This window comes from Podarcis cretensis, assembly GCF_951804945.1.
Source record: "Podarcis cretensis genome assembly, chromosome: 8".
NCBI lineage: Eukaryota > Metazoa > Chordata > Lepidosauria > Squamata > Lacertidae > Podarcis > Podarcis cretensis.
This window is the reverse complement of record NC_137177.1, coordinates 33,025,353-33,043,568: the sequence shown is the minus strand read 5'-3', so window position 1 is coordinate 33,043,568 and position 18,216 is coordinate 33,025,353. Positions and strand designations below refer to the sequence as shown.

The 18,216-nt window shown below is 45.8% G+C and overlaps 1 protein-coding gene across 11 annotated transcripts in view; it reads right to left on the bottom strand.

The window, feature by feature from the left end:
- Positions 1 to 2,894: 2,894 nt before the first annotated feature.
- Positions 2,895 to 18,216, bottom strand: part of CSMD2 (CUB and Sushi multiple domains 2) — a 519,932-nt gene continuing 504,610 nt past the window's right edge. For all 11 annotated transcript variants that reach the window (XM_079985202.1, XM_079985205.1, XM_079985206.1 and 8 more), the window contains 12 exons: positions 17,663 to 17,836; positions 16,339 to 16,512; positions 14,956 to 15,029; positions 13,419 to 13,530; positions 11,810 to 11,989; positions 10,560 to 10,625; positions 9,409 to 9,570; positions 8,043 to 8,155; positions 6,363 to 6,450; positions 5,790 to 5,922; positions 4,954 to 5,132; positions 2,895 to 4,103 (listed from right to left, as the gene is read on the bottom strand). In XM_079985202.1, coding sequence (XP_079841328.1) covers positions 4,973 to 5,132; positions 5,790 to 5,922; positions 6,363 to 6,450; positions 8,043 to 8,155; positions 9,409 to 9,570; positions 10,560 to 10,625; positions 11,810 to 11,989; positions 13,419 to 13,530; positions 14,956 to 15,029; positions 16,339 to 16,512; positions 17,663 to 17,836 — 1,436 coding nt within the window. In that variant the 3' untranslated portion in view covers positions 2,895 to 4,103; positions 4,954 to 4,972. The remainder of the gene's footprint in view (positions 4,104 to 4,953; positions 5,133 to 5,789; positions 5,923 to 6,362; positions 6,451 to 8,042; positions 8,156 to 9,408; positions 9,571 to 10,559; positions 10,626 to 11,809; positions 11,990 to 13,418; positions 13,531 to 14,955; positions 15,030 to 16,338; positions 16,513 to 17,662; positions 17,837 to 18,216) is intronic.

The window sequence follows — 18,216 nt, the reverse complement described above, 5'->3', positions numbered from 1 at the left end:
CCTAAGCTCAGTCCATAAGGGCCTGTTGACCACTTAAACTGAGACTATGCCTTTAGTACACACCAGAGATCAGTAATTGTGGGCAAGCTGCTCACCATTGCTGATCTTCCTGAGGAACTTTGGAGAAGTCCTGAAGAACGGTTTGGAAACCATGTTCTATTGCATTATCTCAGCAAGTTTCAGAAGTGTAGTGCAGGCTAGGCTGAGAAGGTCCCCTGCTTTTAATCCCTATGAGAATGCAAGATGATGATTGCAGGGGAAGCTGGTACTCTCCAGATGTTGGTGGACAACAGCTTCCATCCTCCCTGATCCCGGGCCATGCTGTTCAGCGAGCAGGTGAATTTGTAAAAGAGAACACAGCTTTTGGCCAAGTAGCTCCCGAGTGACCCAAAAGCCAGGGAGAGGGGAGGCAAGTTCTGAAGCAAACCCATGATGGCAACAGTGGCGAGTGGAACAAAGTTCCTTCAAGACAATAATTTAAACATGCTACTTCAGGGGTATTGCTGCATGGTGCTGGATGGGTTTGGAAGCATTCGTACTGCCACATGCAATTATTAGCCCTCTGTTACCCATGTCAAAAGTTTAGCCAGAATCCCTGAAGTTTTAACTCATTGTCCTCTGGAGAAAAATGGTAACAATCCAGAGGGGAACAGACTGCTTCAGGAGGTGTTGGGGTCTCCTTTCACTGGAGGAATTTAAGGAGAATGGACAGCCATCTGTGAATGATGTTGTATCTATAGCCTGCCTTGCAGATCAGGAGATTTGGACTAGATGATCTACAAGGCCCCTTCCAACCCTATGATTCTGTTCTACGAATCACCATTAATTTAGGGCTTCAGTTGGGGAAGCAGGGGACTTTTAGCATGAAAAGTTAGTGAAATTTGAAGGTTATAGCTCAATATGGCAGAATGAGTGTCCAAATTTGCCCTTTTAAACAAGCTGTACTGTGTTACCTCCCATGGTTATGAAAATATTTCACTACTTGGTTTAAAACCAAGCAAACTGCCCTGCATGTAGAAACCTATGCATTAGGGGAAAGATCCCTAGCCTGGCGCTTTCTCTCTTGACACTCACTATAGTACTTTTCTATGTGCAAATTGTTTCTTTCTTATGATGAAAGCTTTTCCTTTCTGCTCTGTCCCCAGCTGATGGGAGCTTCCACACAGAATGCCCAAAGTAGTTACACTGACTCTACTCTTCCTGAACTGCCCACACTCTCAGTTCCAAACAGATCAGAGAAATCAGCACTACTACAAAAATATATCACCAAATCAGTGTTTGGAGAATGCTAGACTGCTAAGAAGTATACAAGGGTTGAAGGTGCACATTCACCCTGATTAGGCTACATTCCTGCTCAAAGCATATATTTTCTGTTTACATAAAAAGGGTGAAAAGTAATTTGGAGTCCTCAATACTAGCTCTCTGAAAATTTACTCAAAATCTACTTGTTCCCTGCAAAAATAAAAAAAGGGTAAGGCATGATTGTGATTTTACTGCGCCAGGTTCTGCCCAAACCTGGTTGTGTGTGTTAAGGCACCAGTATGCCTTCCCCCTTGCTGTGAGTCTCAGCTAAAAAACCTCAACTATCACCAAATGGCGTCTTCCAACGAAAGCATGCTTTCCAGGTTGAAAGCATGAACCAAACCCAACAATACTGGTGAAAGTCAACACTGCCGGTTTCTCCCTTTTATTGGGGTGGATGGCAAAGAATGCAAACACCTGTGCTCCTTTATAGGGATTAAAAATGTAATGGTATTTGCACACAGTAAAACAATCCTGCACTTTGAATTTCCTCTGGGATTCTAAAGCCGTTTGGAGTAGAAATTATACAAGACGTTATTTGGGGGAAAGGTCAAAGAGTTCTTATCATGGGGTTGCTGTTCAAAAGTTCCTACTGCAAAAAATCTCCTGAAAGGCTGTTAAGAAAGGTGATTCCCACTAAACATCAGGAAGAGTTTCCTGATGGTAAGATCTGCTTGACAGTGGAATGGACTCCTTTGGAAGGTGGTGGAGTCTCCTTCCTTGGAGGTTTTTTGCAGAGGTTGAATGGCCACCTGTCATGGATGCTAAGTGAAGCTTTGCTTAGGTGATATTCCTGCCCCCAGGATCCCTTCCAGTGCTGCAATTTTATGGTTCTATGCTCTCAGGTGGATCCAGGATTACATCTAGAATCTTCTGGACATGATTTAAGCATGCTCCAGTTTAATCAGATTTTTGCCTCAAGTTTGTTAAGCAGAGTAAAGTCCAGTTTTAAACCATCCCCCAAATGCCTACACAAATCCCAATTTTGTTTTGTCTGGGAAAATATGGGGCCCATCCACCCTAGTTTGCACAAATGGTAACTGTAATATACCTTTGATCGCTTGTTGATGGCTGCTCAGTAGATGAGGCACATCAAACATGTGTTCTCGATTGTAAAACTTCAAACTGCAGGTGGGGCATTGCAGGGCTGTATTTATACCTATCCCTCTACTGTCTAAAATTTCCTGCATGTGTGTGGGGGTGAGGTGAATAGATGTCAAAGAGAATATTTTCAACCAACTCTCTCCTTGGCAGACTACGACTGTAAGCAGCACTGAGCTCGATGGATCTGACTGCATGTGACAAATGGGCTGCTCTAGACAATGCAAAGTCTCTAGTCTATTGCCAAGAGTAAAAATCCAATCTAGACTAGTAGTGCAAGATTCTGTCCTTGTAGGAAGAGATGGGGGCTGAGTGGGTTCGTTCAGTTTCTCACTTCAGTAGAGCAGTTGTGCACTCCAGCAGGAAGCACAGAATGTAATAAAATGGAGAAGAGAGCAGTTTCACAATGCTGCAGGCAAACGTATTTGCCATATTTTTTGAAATAAATGTAAAAGAAATGCGAGCAACCCTACTATGGTGGTACAGATTTTGGGGGTGGGGTGGGGGCTCAGCCTCTTTTTCCCTAAAAGGAATCTAAATGAGGAGGGAGGGGGTCAGAACAAAATGAATTAATCTCGTTAGACACTGGTGAGGCCACATACAGTAACCAAAAGGACTTAATGACTCTCATGTTGCCATATTCCTCAGGGCATGATTCAAAAAAGCAAGGGAAGTGCATTTGTGAGAAATTGTTCCCCAGCGACAAAATATTGTAGTTCAAGGGCTGGCAAAATGTGACCGACCTGCAATGAATGTGCTAGCTAGGGAAAGATGCTTTGATTTCAACTTTGACAACTGTGCAAATAAGGCTGCCCATCCCCTATGCCAAGAAAGGTCCTTGGCATGGTCCTTACTCTCTAACAATCCTGTCAACGCTAGCAAGGACAAAGCAACAATGGCAGCTGTGGTTTAAAAGGCAGGGTTCGAATTGGCCTTATACCTGGAACAAAGACAAGCAGCTGACCTTGACAGAATAAAGCAGAGGTTATTTTAAAGTACAGAATGAAGTGGGTTGGGTCTGGGTGTGTATGTGTGTGTCAGGTTTTGCAGAAACCTCCAGTCCTTGAAGTAGGCTATTAGCATGAAGTACCTACATGAGATGGGGGAGGAAGGAGAGAATGAACACATATGAAGCAACCATTTCTCCATTTGCTAAACCTGCTGCTTTAGTTCAATGTGATGGGTGCTTTTGTGCCCCATACTCTCTGCATCCAGGAAGTCTCGTCAGCCCCAATGCAGCCACTTCATCTTACATGTCTTTCACTTCCTCTGGTAATTTAATGCCCTTAGATTTCCCTACCAGGTCACGATGTATTCCCCAGAAGGCGATAATCAACCAAAAACAAGCAGCTGGACAACCTCTGGTCTCTGGGTTGTAAAATTGGCCAGAATCAGCTAGAAAAAGGCTCAGAGGTGGGGGACATGTTGGTGGATCCACTCCCATGTAGTCGTAACACAAGGGCTGGAGTGGGTGCTTTGGTTGATTTGACTATCGGCTGCAGGGCGGAACGGAAGGCAATGAGGATGTGGAGCGGTGATAAACAGCAAGGCAGTCACTCTCTTTCTCTTTCTCTCTCTGGATCAACTCAAAGGCACCATATCAACTCCACAGCCCCAACATTTCTGGGAGGGATGATCATGGGCAAAGATGAACCAGGAGGAACATCGGGCACTGGTGAGACTCCCGTCCCTGGAGAATGCTGCAGAGGAAGAGAAAACAAGAAGCAAGGCTGGATCCACAGCACAAAAGAGTTAACCCGCTATCAATGGGCTGCCTCTACGTTTCTAAAATTGAGAAAGGGTTATAACTAATCTTTGCCTGCTTATTATTCCAAAGTGGTGTGAATTATGTCCAGTCATGTCCAAATCTGATTACCGTTTTTTCCTTGTGGAACCTAAATAAACCAAGTAATTTTACCCAAAACAGCCGTTTCTTTATGAAAATATTTACATTGCATCTATATTACCATAGAAAGGAGACCTTGAGGTGTCTACAAACCATCATAAAAGTAACACCAAACGTGGACTCCATCAAGCACCAAGCATAGTCATCTGGAGACAAAAATAACCTAAATGGGGATTGTGAGGAAGCTTAAGAAGTAGAGTGATTTATGGTATAGCCAGTAATAGTTGGTGGGATTTGTGTGTGGCCACATTGCTCCTCTGCTTTCCCAACACCCTACATCATTCCCTCTTGGCACAGTGTGGGCAGGAGCATTGTATTGGCTTTGCTGCTGCAGACACACCACACTGAGCTCCTGCTGCCTTGCCCCTCTCCCTCTCCCTCTGGATAAGCAGCAACAATGCACGATGTTAGGAAAGCAGGTCGGCAATGCAGCAATCCACCTGCACCGGCCTGCCAGTCACTACTGGGCATCCCGTCCCTATTTAGTTGAAATTGATGTCCTACTGCACAGGCCCAGAACTGGGAAGCCTTTGGCCTGTGTTGAGTCACCAATAACAAGGTTGGGAAACTCCAGCAAATACTTTGCAAATTAAAAACGCTAGATCACTTGTGACCTGGGAACAGCTGAACAGCACGGCACTTACTGCGCAGGTTTGTTAAGTGCTATACCGCAGTGCACACGGTGCTGACTGTAAACTCTGCCTCGTTGGCCATGATATCCGTCGGCTGCAAGTTGCGGTCATACATGGGGTTTTCAAACGTTCCACGAACATTGGTGTTTTCATGCCCAGCGTAACCATTGAATGGCACCTTCGGTCTCCTTCTGTACCAGACAAGACCAAAAAGAGGAGTCAGAGATGGCCCTGCAGGGCATGCCAGCAGAGAGGCTACTTTGATTGAGCATGGTTGATCAGGTATTGCTTATTCTTTGTGGGGAGTTCCTTTAGGCAAGCGTCCCTCCCGCCCTTGATCAGAGTAAAAAGAAGAAGGGTTTGGATTTGATATCCCGCTTTATCACTACCCTAAGGAGTCTCAAAGCGGCTAACAATCTCCTTTCCCTTCCTCCCCCACAACAAACACTCTGTGAGGTGAGCGGGGCTGAGAGACTTCAAAGAAGTGTGACTAGCCCAAGGTCACCCAGCAGCTGCATGTGGAGGAGGGGAGACGCGAACCCAGTTCACCAGATTACGAGTCTACCACTCTTAACCACTACACCACACTGGCTCTCCATGGACTGGTGCCCATATCTTTTCCCCAGCAGGAAGGGACAGAGTTTGGCGGGAAGCGATTTCGAAGCCCATTTAAGCAATTAATAAATAACAATAAACAGGGATGGTTACGCAGCCTCTCTCTGCTTTTCTCCCCTCCACTCGGACTGGCAGACTGGTTAAGAACATACACAAACACAGAGATAGGAAAGCAATACAAAATTAGTATTTTGCTTTCTTGCCTCCCTCCGTTTGCTCCCAGGTTTGCTCACCTGTGTTTGTAGAGATAGAGCACAAACCCTGCAATAATCAGGGCAATGAAAGGCACAAGGATAGCAGCTGCCACTGAACTGCTGTTGGATGCAAATGGATGTCCTATAGACTCGGCATCTCGTTCAATGATGTCTGAAAAGGAAGATGGGGCATTAAATCGCACGCCATGCTTTGCTAGGAGACAGAGGCTGGGGGTTCTGAGTCTGGATGGTCCATCCCTCATCATGTGCCCACTGCTGCATAGATATTTGCTCAATTCGCATAACTTGTGCAGAAAATATTGGCAGATAACTGGAAACTCTTATATGTAAGAGAAAGGGGAATAAATGCCAAAACTAACCAGTTAGGTAAAGACTATGGCAAGCAGAAAGCACCCATGTTTGTCTCAGCCTAGACTCCCTCTATTAGCCAATCAGAATCAAACCTTTTATACATTACAACTTGAACTGAAAATTTCCCCACTGCATTGCTGTATAAAAATTACAGAAAAAATAGTTATACTGGTATTAAAATAATGTACAAGTAAAAAAAATTAAAGAATAGGATTTTTGCATGAAGGCAGGATAACTTACCTAGCCTCTGCAGGCCAAACTGCCCAAAACCTTTGCCATGCACAAACCCCTGGTAGACAAACGTCCCACTCGATGATTCTGGAGTGACCTGTGGATGGGAAGGAGGAACAAACTGCAGAATCCCATGTTTCTGATTGCATAAAGATTTTTGGCTTTGGCGGCAGGGTGGTTTAGCATAGATTGCTAGACTTTTTCTCCAAAAGCCCCCAAATAATTATTCAATGAAACAATGTAACAGTACAAAAATGATGAAAGTACAGCTTTGACAGCAAAGATATGGAGCCCACAGCAAAGAGAACTGATCACGCACAGCAGCTTGCTCATCCTGAAAGCAAATCCAGCCCTCCTGAGTAGTCTCTTCAAATGTTGAAACTGCTCAAGTGTAGTGTTGGGTCTGGGTGCTCAATCAGCCACCCAAAGGGCACTGATTCAGCTCATGCTGGTTGGATAGGTGGGTACTTCTCCTAGTCTCTGACCAGCACAGAAACTGAGTATGCATGATTCTCCTCTGTCAATGTGCTTCATGCTTATGCTGGTCAGAGAGACAAATGTCGGAACCAGAGCTAAAGAGTCCCTGCAGATCGCCACTGTTGAACAGCTCTAACCGTCAGACTATTCTTCCTAATGTTTTGTTGGAATCTCCTTTCTTGTAATTTAAATTCATTGGTTTAGGTCCTGCCCTCTGGGGCAGCAGAAAGCAAGCTTGCTCTACCTTCCATGTGACAGCCCTTCAGATATTTGAAGACTGCTATCATATCACCACTCAGTCTCCTCTTCTCCAGGTTAAACACATCTAGCTCCCTCCACCGTTCCTCAGAAAGCCTGGCTTCCACCGTGGTGCCCAGAACTGGGCATAGTATTCTAGGTGTGGTCTGACCGAGGCAGAATAGAACAGAGATATTACTTGCCTTGATCTGGGCACTTCTGTTGATGCAGCCTAGAATTGCATTCATTATTTTTTTGCTGCTGCATCATACTGTTGACTCATCTGAAGCTTGTAGTCTACTAAGATCCCTAGATCATCTTTTTTTTACATTTACTGGTGTCAACCCAGGTGTCCCCCATCTTATATTTGTGCATCTGATTATTTCTGCCTGAGTGTATATCTTTATCTTTGTACCTACTGAAATTCATTTTGTTAATTTTGGTCCTGTTCTCCAATCTGCTAAGGTCATATTGAATCCTGATTCTATCTTTTGAGGTATTAGCTGACCCTTCCAGTTTGGTGTCATCTGAAAATTTCATGAGTGCCTCCTCTATTCCTTCATCCAAGTCATTTATAAAGATGCTGAACAACACCGGGCCCAGGACAGAACCCTGCAGCATCCCACATCACTTTTTTTCCAAGATGATGGGAAACCATTGGTGATCATACTAGATTAGGAGCTAAAAATCTGGTGAAGTGGAATAGAATCCAGCGAGTCGTGTTGGAGAGGATATTCCATAACTATAGTAACCAGGGGGAGGTCACTACTCCAATTAGTAATCTTATGTTGACTTTTGCTTCTTCAGACTCCCAGTGCAATGGCTCCTGCTGTTTCTTGTTCCCATCCCTACTCCCCCCCCCCGCCCTCCGCAGCTCTATACATTTGGCATTGGAACACTTCAGACAAATTCTGAAAGCGTAATGTGTGGATGGGCCAAATGAACAAGACAATACTGGGCTGTGCTAATACTTACATGACCATCTAAAGCCCACTTTTCATTCTTGAATTTGTTCATGAAGATCTCCACTGGCCCTGTAATCTGGTACACCTGGAGGAGCAGGTGGACATCTTCTCTTTTGTAAATACCTGTAAAGAGAATACAATGAGAAGGTTGGTCCTTCAAGAGCTTGTGGCTTCTCTTAGCAAAAAGAAAAGTGTGTGTGTGTGTTGGGGGGGGGGCTTATTCACACTTCCTCTTGTCTCACTGCTTTTCCCTGGGGAAAATCACTCTTAGTGCTCATTTGGAACAAACAGCAATTTGGGTTTCCTCCAGATTTCCGTTTCCTTTGATTTAACACTAAGGAGTGGGCTTTCCCTGGAAAAGGAGTGGGGCAAGGGGAAAACTTGGACCCATGCTTTCTGGACAGAGGATGAGCCAAAGTGTGGACAAGCCCTGAGAGAGACAGAATGAAAGTGACAGCGGTGGGTAATATCCCAGTGATACTGGAGAAGAAGACTTGCAAGCTCTTTCACACACTGGACCTGCACTCTCCTGTTGCACAATGCTAGAGTTAAGATGCATTTTATTTCAGATGCTCCTGTCTTCAGGCATCACTGAATTATTCAGGATGGTGAAATTCCTAAGAGCTCCAAAAAGCTCACTCCAAACAAGGTGGATGGGTGATGAAACATCAGACAAAGGTAAGTGCAAGTAAGTGCGCAGCGATGGAGGCAAAAAAATCCTAACCATGAATAGAGTTTCAGTGGATTATCTGGAAGCTGACCTCAGCTTGCCTCTTTGATCACTTGTTTTGCCTTGACTGTTGGTTAGATGCCTGAGCAGTGAGGACTAAGGATCACGGCAGTTCATGACTCTACACACTTTATTGCAAGGGACCCAAGGAAACGGCAGTTTCTGGGTCCTCATTGGTCTGATGCAGGAATGAGAAACCTGTGGACCCTCCAACTGGACTGCAACTCCCATCAGCCACAGCCAGCATGGCCAATGGATGATGGGAGTTGAGTGCAGCAACATCTGGAAGGCTGCAGGTTCCCTAGCCTTGGCCAAATGCTGCCCTTATTTTGGCAGGGAGATAGCTACCTACACTTTTAGCCATAACCTGGCACCATTAATACACTATTAATTCGCTGTACTGTATACTGCAGGGTAGCCAATGTGGTGCTCTCCAGGCTTTATTAGACTGCAGCTCCCATTATCCACAGCCAGATGGCCAATGGTCAGGGATGCTGTGAGTTGCACTACAACCAAATCTGTAGGACACTGCATATTGTGCTAATTAAGTGAAATATGGAATTTTTCCACTTCTTTATTACCCAACACGGATGGGCAACTGACTGCATCACCTGTGGCAAATGAGGATATACAGAAGCTGACCTACCAGACAGTTGTAGCTCCACACCACTGTGGTCTTTCAGGGTGGCATTGACTTTACTGGTGACTGGGTCAAAACTCGTGACAGAGAGCATAGTCAGCTGCTTCTTGCCCATGTACTCGTAAGAGCCTTTCCAAAAGGAGTTCTTTGCAAAGACGTCAGCGGGAACTAGGAACAATGCAAGGCAGAACATTTGCAAGAAGATGTCAACAGTTGGCCAAAATTGCCTGACATTCAGTTTCATACTAATTGAAGCTGTCCATGGAGTTTCCATGGAACTGTGGTTTGGTGTGTGAATGCAGAGCGCATTGCAACTAGGACAAGAGGCACCACTCAGTGGTAGAGCACCTGCTTTGCATGCAGAAGGTTCCAAGGTCAATCTTTGACTTCTTCAGGTAAGGCTAGGACATACTCCTGTCTGAAATCCTCAAGAGTCTCTGCTGCTCAGTGTGGAAAATACTGAGCTAGGTGGACCAATGGTCTGACAAATGCAGCCTCCTATGTTCTTAAAGAGAATTTGGTTAGCACCCCTAGGCCAGCCCTTCCCAGTGAAGTGATCTAAGTGAAGTAGGAGCACAAGGATAGGCAAGCAGGACTTTATAAAATGTTGGCAGCCTAGCAAAGGGTGCAGATGACACATCCCTTCAGAGCTATATCTATGAGCATAAACAAAGGGTTTTGCTCACCACTTGGGTTCAAAGTTGCTAGGAAATCTGCAGAGACATAACTTAGAGGAATTATTATAAGGCATATTGATATGGGGCAAATAGGACTCAAGCCTTAGGATATGGTTCAGGATAGCAGAAGGGATGGCTTACCCTTTAATTCTGCATTGCTCACTAAAGCTACCTGGTCCTCTTACATTGAGATCATTCAGTACACCGAGCACACAGACTTTATACTGGTGCTTACAACTTTAATGCGCATATGGGGCAAAAAAAGCTTCATTTATCTGTGAATTTATCTTCCTTTACTTTCAATTAAGAGCACTCATTTAAAGTATTTTAGTTGATTAATGGAATGAGTTTTGATCTATTAATCAGTTAATTATTTGATTCCACTTGCATAAATTTGCAAGCACTGATTCTGTTGGGGGTTTCTTGTTTGAGCTGATTTTCTAAATTTGTTACTAAGGTTTTAATAAAGGGAAGCAGTACCTGACACCTTGGGAAGAGGCAGGTCCCTCGCAGTGCCCACTGGTCTCCCACTGGGACGGATGTCCGCTATAAAAAAGAGACAAACATAGGTCAGTTCTCTAAGCAGCGCAACACACAGGTCTGCCATAACATGTGAGGATACGAGGGGACCTTTCCGAATAAAGGGGAACATTGTTGGGTGGGAAGGGTTAGGTGAAATACTACAGGGGCTTTCTTGGTAGAGGTCTATAAAATTGTTGTTATAGGTTTTGGGGTCAGTCTTGATGATGACTCTGGGTACCTTTCCAGGCCTGTGATTCTGTAATCCAGTGAGGTCTAGAATATATAAGAGGGAGCTTGCTGAATCAGTAAAAGTAGTTCCTTTTTCAAGGTGGTCTTGACCGGCCTCATCAGCTAAGTTAGTTAAGAAGAGTTGTTGCCATAGTGACAACTGAATATGCTTCCATATTCAGGAGGGGGATAGCCATGTCCTCTGTACACACCTTGTTGGGCATCAAGTCATCCTAGGAGTTAGTTTTTGGTTTGTGAGTTTCGGCTGGTGCTGGAAGCTGGAGACACAGAGGCCTATCTACTCTGTGCTGGACCCAAAGCTGTGACATGGGGCTTCCCTGGAAATCTAATGTGGAAGCAAGACCTGCTGAGGCATTAATGTTGTGAGCCCTTCTATCTTATGCTCAAGCTATATTTACGTGTATATGAAAGCATATATCCTACAGACACTACAGTCTTCACTGACCATCATTCCAAGAAAACTGAACCCTGGGAAAGCGGTGGAACACCTAGTGTCTCTCACCTCTTGGTGATTGGGACGCAAGCAACACTGAATGGGGAGAGACAAGACGGAGGATTTTCTTCCCCTGTGGTGATATGTGTATGACAGGCAATAGGAAGTAACTCTTTCTGCAGTTATGTCAGAAGACATGGCCTTTCTTAAATCACTTCTTTTTAAAGGACTAGCCAAATCCACAGAGGAGAGATCAATTTATGGGAGGAGTAAGGAAGCTTTTCCGGACCATGGATGCCCATATCTTTTGAGGAACCTGCAGGTCAGGGGACGCATGGCCCAGCACTGGGTGGAGCCAGAGGCAAGAATGGGTGGTGTAATGAGTGTGTGTGTGGGGGGGGGGGAGAAGAGTGAATAAATGAATGGCCAGGATAGTGAAGGATGTAAATGCGATCTTGCGATCTCTCTTTCTCTCTCTGAGTCTGCAGGCAAAGGACAAATTTCAGCCTCATCACAGAATGCTTACCAAGGCAAATAGGGGGCTTCCCTGTCCAACTGCCATCTGCTTTACAGGTCCTGTGTTCTGATCCTCCGGTGAGGTAAAAGCCACTCTGGCAAGAGTAGATCAGGGTGTATCCGAGGGAGGGCAGGTCCAGAGCGCCCACGTTGGCATGGGATGGGGTTTCTGGCTCCTTGCAAGTGTGAGCTAGAGTTATACAAAGAGAGTACCCTGAAAACTCAACACACTTTACACCTACATAAACTCTACACAGTTATGGAGATGGGCATTATTTCTAAGGAGCAGGAGGGCCCAGTAGGAGAGGCTGCTGGGCTGGATGGGAAGGTCCTGTGAGCTGCAAATGACCCACTGGTTAGAGCTTCCCCCCTTACCAAAAAATGATTTAGCTGCTTAAGCCGGTCCTATTGAGATCAGTCAGGCAGAGGTGCTCATTGTAAGATGCCAGGGGTCTCTGGTAGTGGGGTTCAGAAACTTTTTTGTTTATTTTAATTATTTATATACCACTTAATGATGTCGTTTCTGAGCAGGGTACAATAGCTTTACTCTTTGAACCATCATGGCAGCTTAGCAGGTAAGGGAGCAGCTGCACTTCAGTGCCGCCAGTGTGGATGGCCAGAGAGTGGTATTGCACCAAAAATCTCTGTAAGCTCTGGGGTTAAAGCTGCTGCCTCTGACCTACCGCCTCAGCCAGAGCAATGTGTTGCTCAGCCACAAAGCACATGGGCTTTAAGACTTTGGCTTAAAGCACACCCTCTGATAAATGCAACCTCTTAGATCTCACCCCTATTTCCTTTTGTGCCATGTTTTTAGACACAGACTTGTGCTTCAGAGCTCTGTGTCTGAGCACTTTTTTTTGCCCCAGTGCTTTCCACATGAAAATCCAAGGAAGGAAGGAAGGAAGGAAGGAAGGAAGGAAGGAAGGAAGGAAGGTGCTTGGACATGGAACACGTGGACATGTCCCTAGAAAGTGTGCGGCAAAAGGTAAGTGTGGATGAGCACTTAAACGAAGAATGGCCAGTGCGAATTTTGTTTATCCTCCAGACCTTATTGCTGTATCAAAGCTTAGCTGCTTGCCAGAGTGGAAGTGGAAGATGTCACAAGGGCAAAAGTGTCATAAGCTCCCCTTGCTATTGTGCTGCTACTCTGAGCACTAGGCTCACTAACCATGAGAGGAAGATAAGGAGACAGGCTGCAGAACTCAGTAGCAGAGCACATGCTTTGCATATAAAGGCTCCAAAGTTTGACCCCCCAGCTTCTCCAGCAGTAGGGCTGTGAAAGACATCTGCCTGGGTTTATGGAGAGCAGTTGCCAGCCAGTGTAGACAGTGTACTCTTGAATCTAAGCAAGGCAGTTTCCTATGAACGGCTTTCAGAATGCCAATCCCTGCTTCACCATTTTCTGGCCCATCTGCTTCCCAGCTGGACTCCCTGCCTGGATGGAAGCCATTGCTTCCAGACCAACCAACCCGTACACTTTCCATGGGGCCATTATAAAATCTGAAGGCAGTTTAGGAGACTTGCTTCACCGCACAACCCCAAACCCCAGGATTTTAGTGCAGGCTGCACCCCAAAAGCTGGCCAAGACATTCTGCTTCACATCAGGCTGCAAGACTCACGGATGCAATCAGGCTGCATTCCACTCCATGTCAGGTTTGGGAGACAAGCCCGTGTGGTGGAGCCCTGCAACAGGTATCCTTTGTGGCACTTGAAATAGACGATGCTCCCGATCTGTTGGGATGGAGAAACAGAGACTGAGCGGTGGAAAGAAAAGGGGTTTACAGCCTTTACAGCCTTGGAACCTGCTTGCAATTCCAAGCTGTGAGATGTGGCCCAATAAACTTCAGGCAGCATCTTTAAGCAGCTCAGGCAGTCTCACAGCCACCCTTCCCAAAATGATGCTTTGGGAGCCTTTCTGGGCTATTGAGAAGGATATATGTATTCCAAATAACTAATAATAATAATTGGTGCTTTTTAGAGTGCAGCAGGGACTCTACTGTTAAAGGTAGGGTGAAAGAAATAACCTAAGCAGGGGAAAAGTGGGCTAAAACAAAGAGGAGGAGTGGGGCGGGGGCAGTGGTAGCAGCACAATATCTTGTGCCAGCCCAGTTTACGAAAGGCCATGCATAGCAGTAGCCAGAATGTTGGACTGCAGAGATGTGGATTCAATCCCCCAGTCAGCCGTGAAATTCACTGGGTGACCTTGAGCCACTCATTCTATCTCAGCCTTGGATTGTGTGTCTAATGGTTGCTGCTCTAAGTTCCTTGGATAAAGATGTAATAATCAATAAACAGGTATATACACCAGGATGGTGCTCAGCACATGAAGGGAAGGGCAACAGAAATAGGAAGTTGTGAGAACCAGCACCTGCATCCCACTGTCAAGGGAGGAGGAGAGGAAGGGATTTGATTCTGAGCGAATAGGAGTCATTAGATGCAGGGGTTGGTTTAGCCCCTACCTCAGTTCAGGGGACCCGAGGAGCCCCACAACATCAGACTAAAGGCCTATCTAGTACGCAGCACCCCGTTTCCCCACAATGGACAACCAGCTGCCTCTGGAAAATCCACAAAGCAGAACAGGACCACAATTGCCCCGCCTCCCACTGTTGTTCTTCAGCAACTGGTATGCTGCCTCTGATCCTGGAGATCACAGGTGACCACCATGACCAGTAGGGAATACTTCTGCACACAGTACCTGGCTAGCCTATGGAATCTGCTGCCACAGTATATACTGACAGCTAACAGTTTCAAAAGAAGGATGAGACAAATCCCTGAATGATAATGGTAGTGACGGCCACTAGTCACAAAGAGTCAACATCTCTGTGAATCACCAGTTGCTGGGAACAATTATTGCTCCTCATGTACTTCTCAGAGACATTTGGTTGACCACTGTGGGCAGAAGGATGCTGCATGAGGTAAGTCTTTCATTTGGATTCAGTAGGGTCTTCTTATGCAACATATTTGCACTTCAGTTCAATCAAAGGAATCATTCTGTGTCTGGGAAATGTTACGTGGAAGGGAGGAAGGGAGGGAGGAAGGGAGACTAGATTAGATGGATGGAAGGATCGAGAGATACTATGCATCAGGCAGATAAAGGAGTTCATTTAGAGAGAGGAGGGAATAAAATTAGATCAATAAAGAGGCAATAATAATTACCTGATAACCTTGGGAGTTGTTTTGCATTCCATAAAGGGGCACACCAGGATCTATACATGTTGTGTGTGTTGAGTCTGATTAGAAGCAGACAGAAATGTGGTAAAAGATTGAAGAGCAAGGAAGAGTTAATGGCACTATTAATCTAGCATTATTTATCTCCATTTATCTTGCTTAATTCCAACAAGTGAGCTGTGGCAAAGGGATGGGTGAATCTGTCAATTTCAGATTTTTTTCAGCTTCTCATCCTTCTAGTTGTAAGTTCAGCTCTCCACATCAGTTTGTGATTTATTTAAAGAAGCCCTCATGAAAATCCACCAGCATTTTCTCCTATACACAGGGACGCAGGTGGCGCTGTGGGTTAAAGCCTCAGTGCCTAGGATTTGCCGATCGAAAGGTCGGCGGTTCGAATCCCTGCGGCGGGGTGCGCTCCCGCTGCTCGGTCCCAGCGCCTGCCAACCTAGCAGTTCGAAAGCACCTCCGGGTGCAAGTAGATAAATAGGGACCGCTTACCAGCGGGAATGTAAACGGCGTTTCCGTGTGCGGCTCTGGCTCGCCAGAGCAGCGATGTCACGCTGGCCACGTGACCCGGAAGTGTCTCCGGACAGCGCTGGCCCCTGGCCTCTTAAGTGAGATGGGCGCACAACCCCAGAGTCTGTCAAGACTGGCCCGTACGGGCAGGGGTACCTTTACCTTTTACTTCTCCTATACACAAAGTTGCCTAATGTGTGCATTTTTGCAAGCAATTTCCCCTAACAGAATGCAATTTTATGCTATTTTCACTAATAATAAAAAGCACATTTCCCCCTAATACACACAATTTTGCACACAATGTTTATTTAGATAACTGGATCATTAAATTCAAGGAAGTATGAGTCATGAAGGATAGCTTTGATTTTGTTCAATGATGGTTATGGGAAGTGCAAAATAGGTAGATTCCCATTAAATCCAAACCAAACTGAATTTGGTTTGCTATTCTTCCCTATGGTTCTGATGAATGTTGCACTGGGAACTTCTGGGCTAACAGTTTTGCACTACAAGGCTCCATGAGCCCTCCCCCAATCTTGTGTGTCTGGATATTTAAAGTAGTAGCCTGAGACAGAGATTTTATCTCAGGTGTTGGCTGGGAAAGGGAGAGGACTGAAGATCCCATCAACTGCAATAGGGGAGGCACACAAGGAGTCAAGTGTCTCATACCCTAGTCTAGCAAACATACCAATCACTCTCCCTCTTCTCTCTCACTCTCTCCCCGCACACCTGTATGTGTGTGTGTGTATGTGTATACACACACACACACCTAGACATTTTGTTGTCTATAATAGACTTTCAACACTCACTGGCTCATAGCTTTCATTGGTGAAATGCCCCACCAAAATGCCCTCTTACCTATGCAGCTTGGCTGTGTTCCGCTCCACGATCCATCAGATTGACAGAACCTCCTTGCTGATCCCACCAGAACCAGTGGAGGCAAACAGGAATATGAGACAGAGGAGCGATACGTGAAGCCCCGGTCTTCACGCCTCCCTTCAGCTGGGATTCCCGGGTCACCACAGAAAACGGCTGTAAAAGAGCAGTTAGGCTACCTTAACAAAGGCCACCAGTTCAGTAAGGTAAACACTTCCCAACTCAAATGAATCCTCCGATTATAGACACTTCCCACGTAGAGCTGCAATTTTAAAGAAAAACCAGCTTCCGGCATGAGGGGTAGGCGAGCATCATTCAGCACACTTCTGCCTTGTCACCAATTACTGTTTAATTAGTTTCCTTCTACCCACCATCTCCTAGCAGAAGGGTTGAGGGAGAATGAAAGGTAAGCTTCCATTTTTCACCCCTGCTTTGGTTTACATTTAAAATGTATCTTCAATTGTACAGTGGAAAGTCACCATGTGGCACCGCATTAAACAAGAAATCTTGTTTTGTTCTACAACAGGTGAGGGGAGGTGTGCAGAACATGAGCTCCCCCCACCCTCAATCTTTTGATGGCCATTGTCCGGGGAGGGAGGTGGGAAGAAGGCACCTTAATGTTAAGCTTTACCGTGGCAAGTTATTTTAAGAGAACCCAATGGAGCGGCGGTGTGGGCTGATGAAACTCTCTCTGCACAGAAACAATCAAAGCTTGTTCAATCACACACAGTTTGCTCTTGGAGAAGGATTTAGCATCTAGCAAGCCTTCAAACACTTCCTCAACATCAAGGGCCAAGTCTGCAAACAGAGCTTAGCTTCTCATTTTCTGTCTAAATGAAAGGCAGGTTTGAAAAGGGGTCAGCAAATGCCACCCAGCATTTCCCTCTGGTGCAAGAATGAAGAGGATGGGTTGTAAATTGTGGATTTGATGACACCTTTGGATCGGCGGTTTGTGTGTTAAGTAGGACTCACAAGTAGAGTAGAGTGGGGTGGGCTGAGGCTGGGCCACTTGAACCAAAGGAGTACTTACATGTTCCCCCGCTCTGCTGCAAGAGCCTGCACTCTGCCATTTCTCTCCTGCCTTGATTCCCTTTTGGGAAAGCAAGTAACCTTACCCCCTTTGCCTGTGATAGACAGAGACATTTGGGAAATGGCATGAAGTCTAGGCTCAAGTTACTTCAGTGGTCCTTCCACAGGCCTCTGGGTCCTGGCCTTAGCCCAAAGCAGGTAATGTCTGGAGTGAAATATGTCCCGCCTATTCCACTTCCAATTTTCCCCTACAGCACAGTTGAGATTGCATGCTTACGAAAACACTGTGGGAGTTCTCCGCTCCATGATCCATTCCCTTCACAGGTCAGAATTGCAGGCAGGGATAGCTGATATCCTTCCAGGCAGCTGTAACTCACACTTGAACCCCAGCTGAAATCTGACCCCACAACTTTTCCATTGGGGACAACCTGAGGAGGTTTGCAGATGATAGCTGGGCAGAGAGAACAAAAGGGCACATTCAATCCCACGTAACCATCAGGGATGAGCAGAATCCAGTGGTTCAACTCCCCAATGTTATGGCAAACAATGGAATGGATCCAGATTAGATCTCAGCATCCAGAATGAATAATGCCAGGGGTGGGAAAGTACACTAGGGGTCATATCCAGGCTTCTGTCAGGCCCTTGGGACTCTCTCCCCAAACCATGGCTCCCCCCCCCCCGGCAGCATCCTTCACCTTTCCTGCTCCATGCCTTCTCTAAATACTTTTGGTTGGCTGAAAGGGCTGCAGTAATGTTTCTTGCTTGCCTAAATAGAGAAAGGGGTGTCCATGCATTGAAACCTCAAAGTTTTGCATGACTGGGATGCCGTCT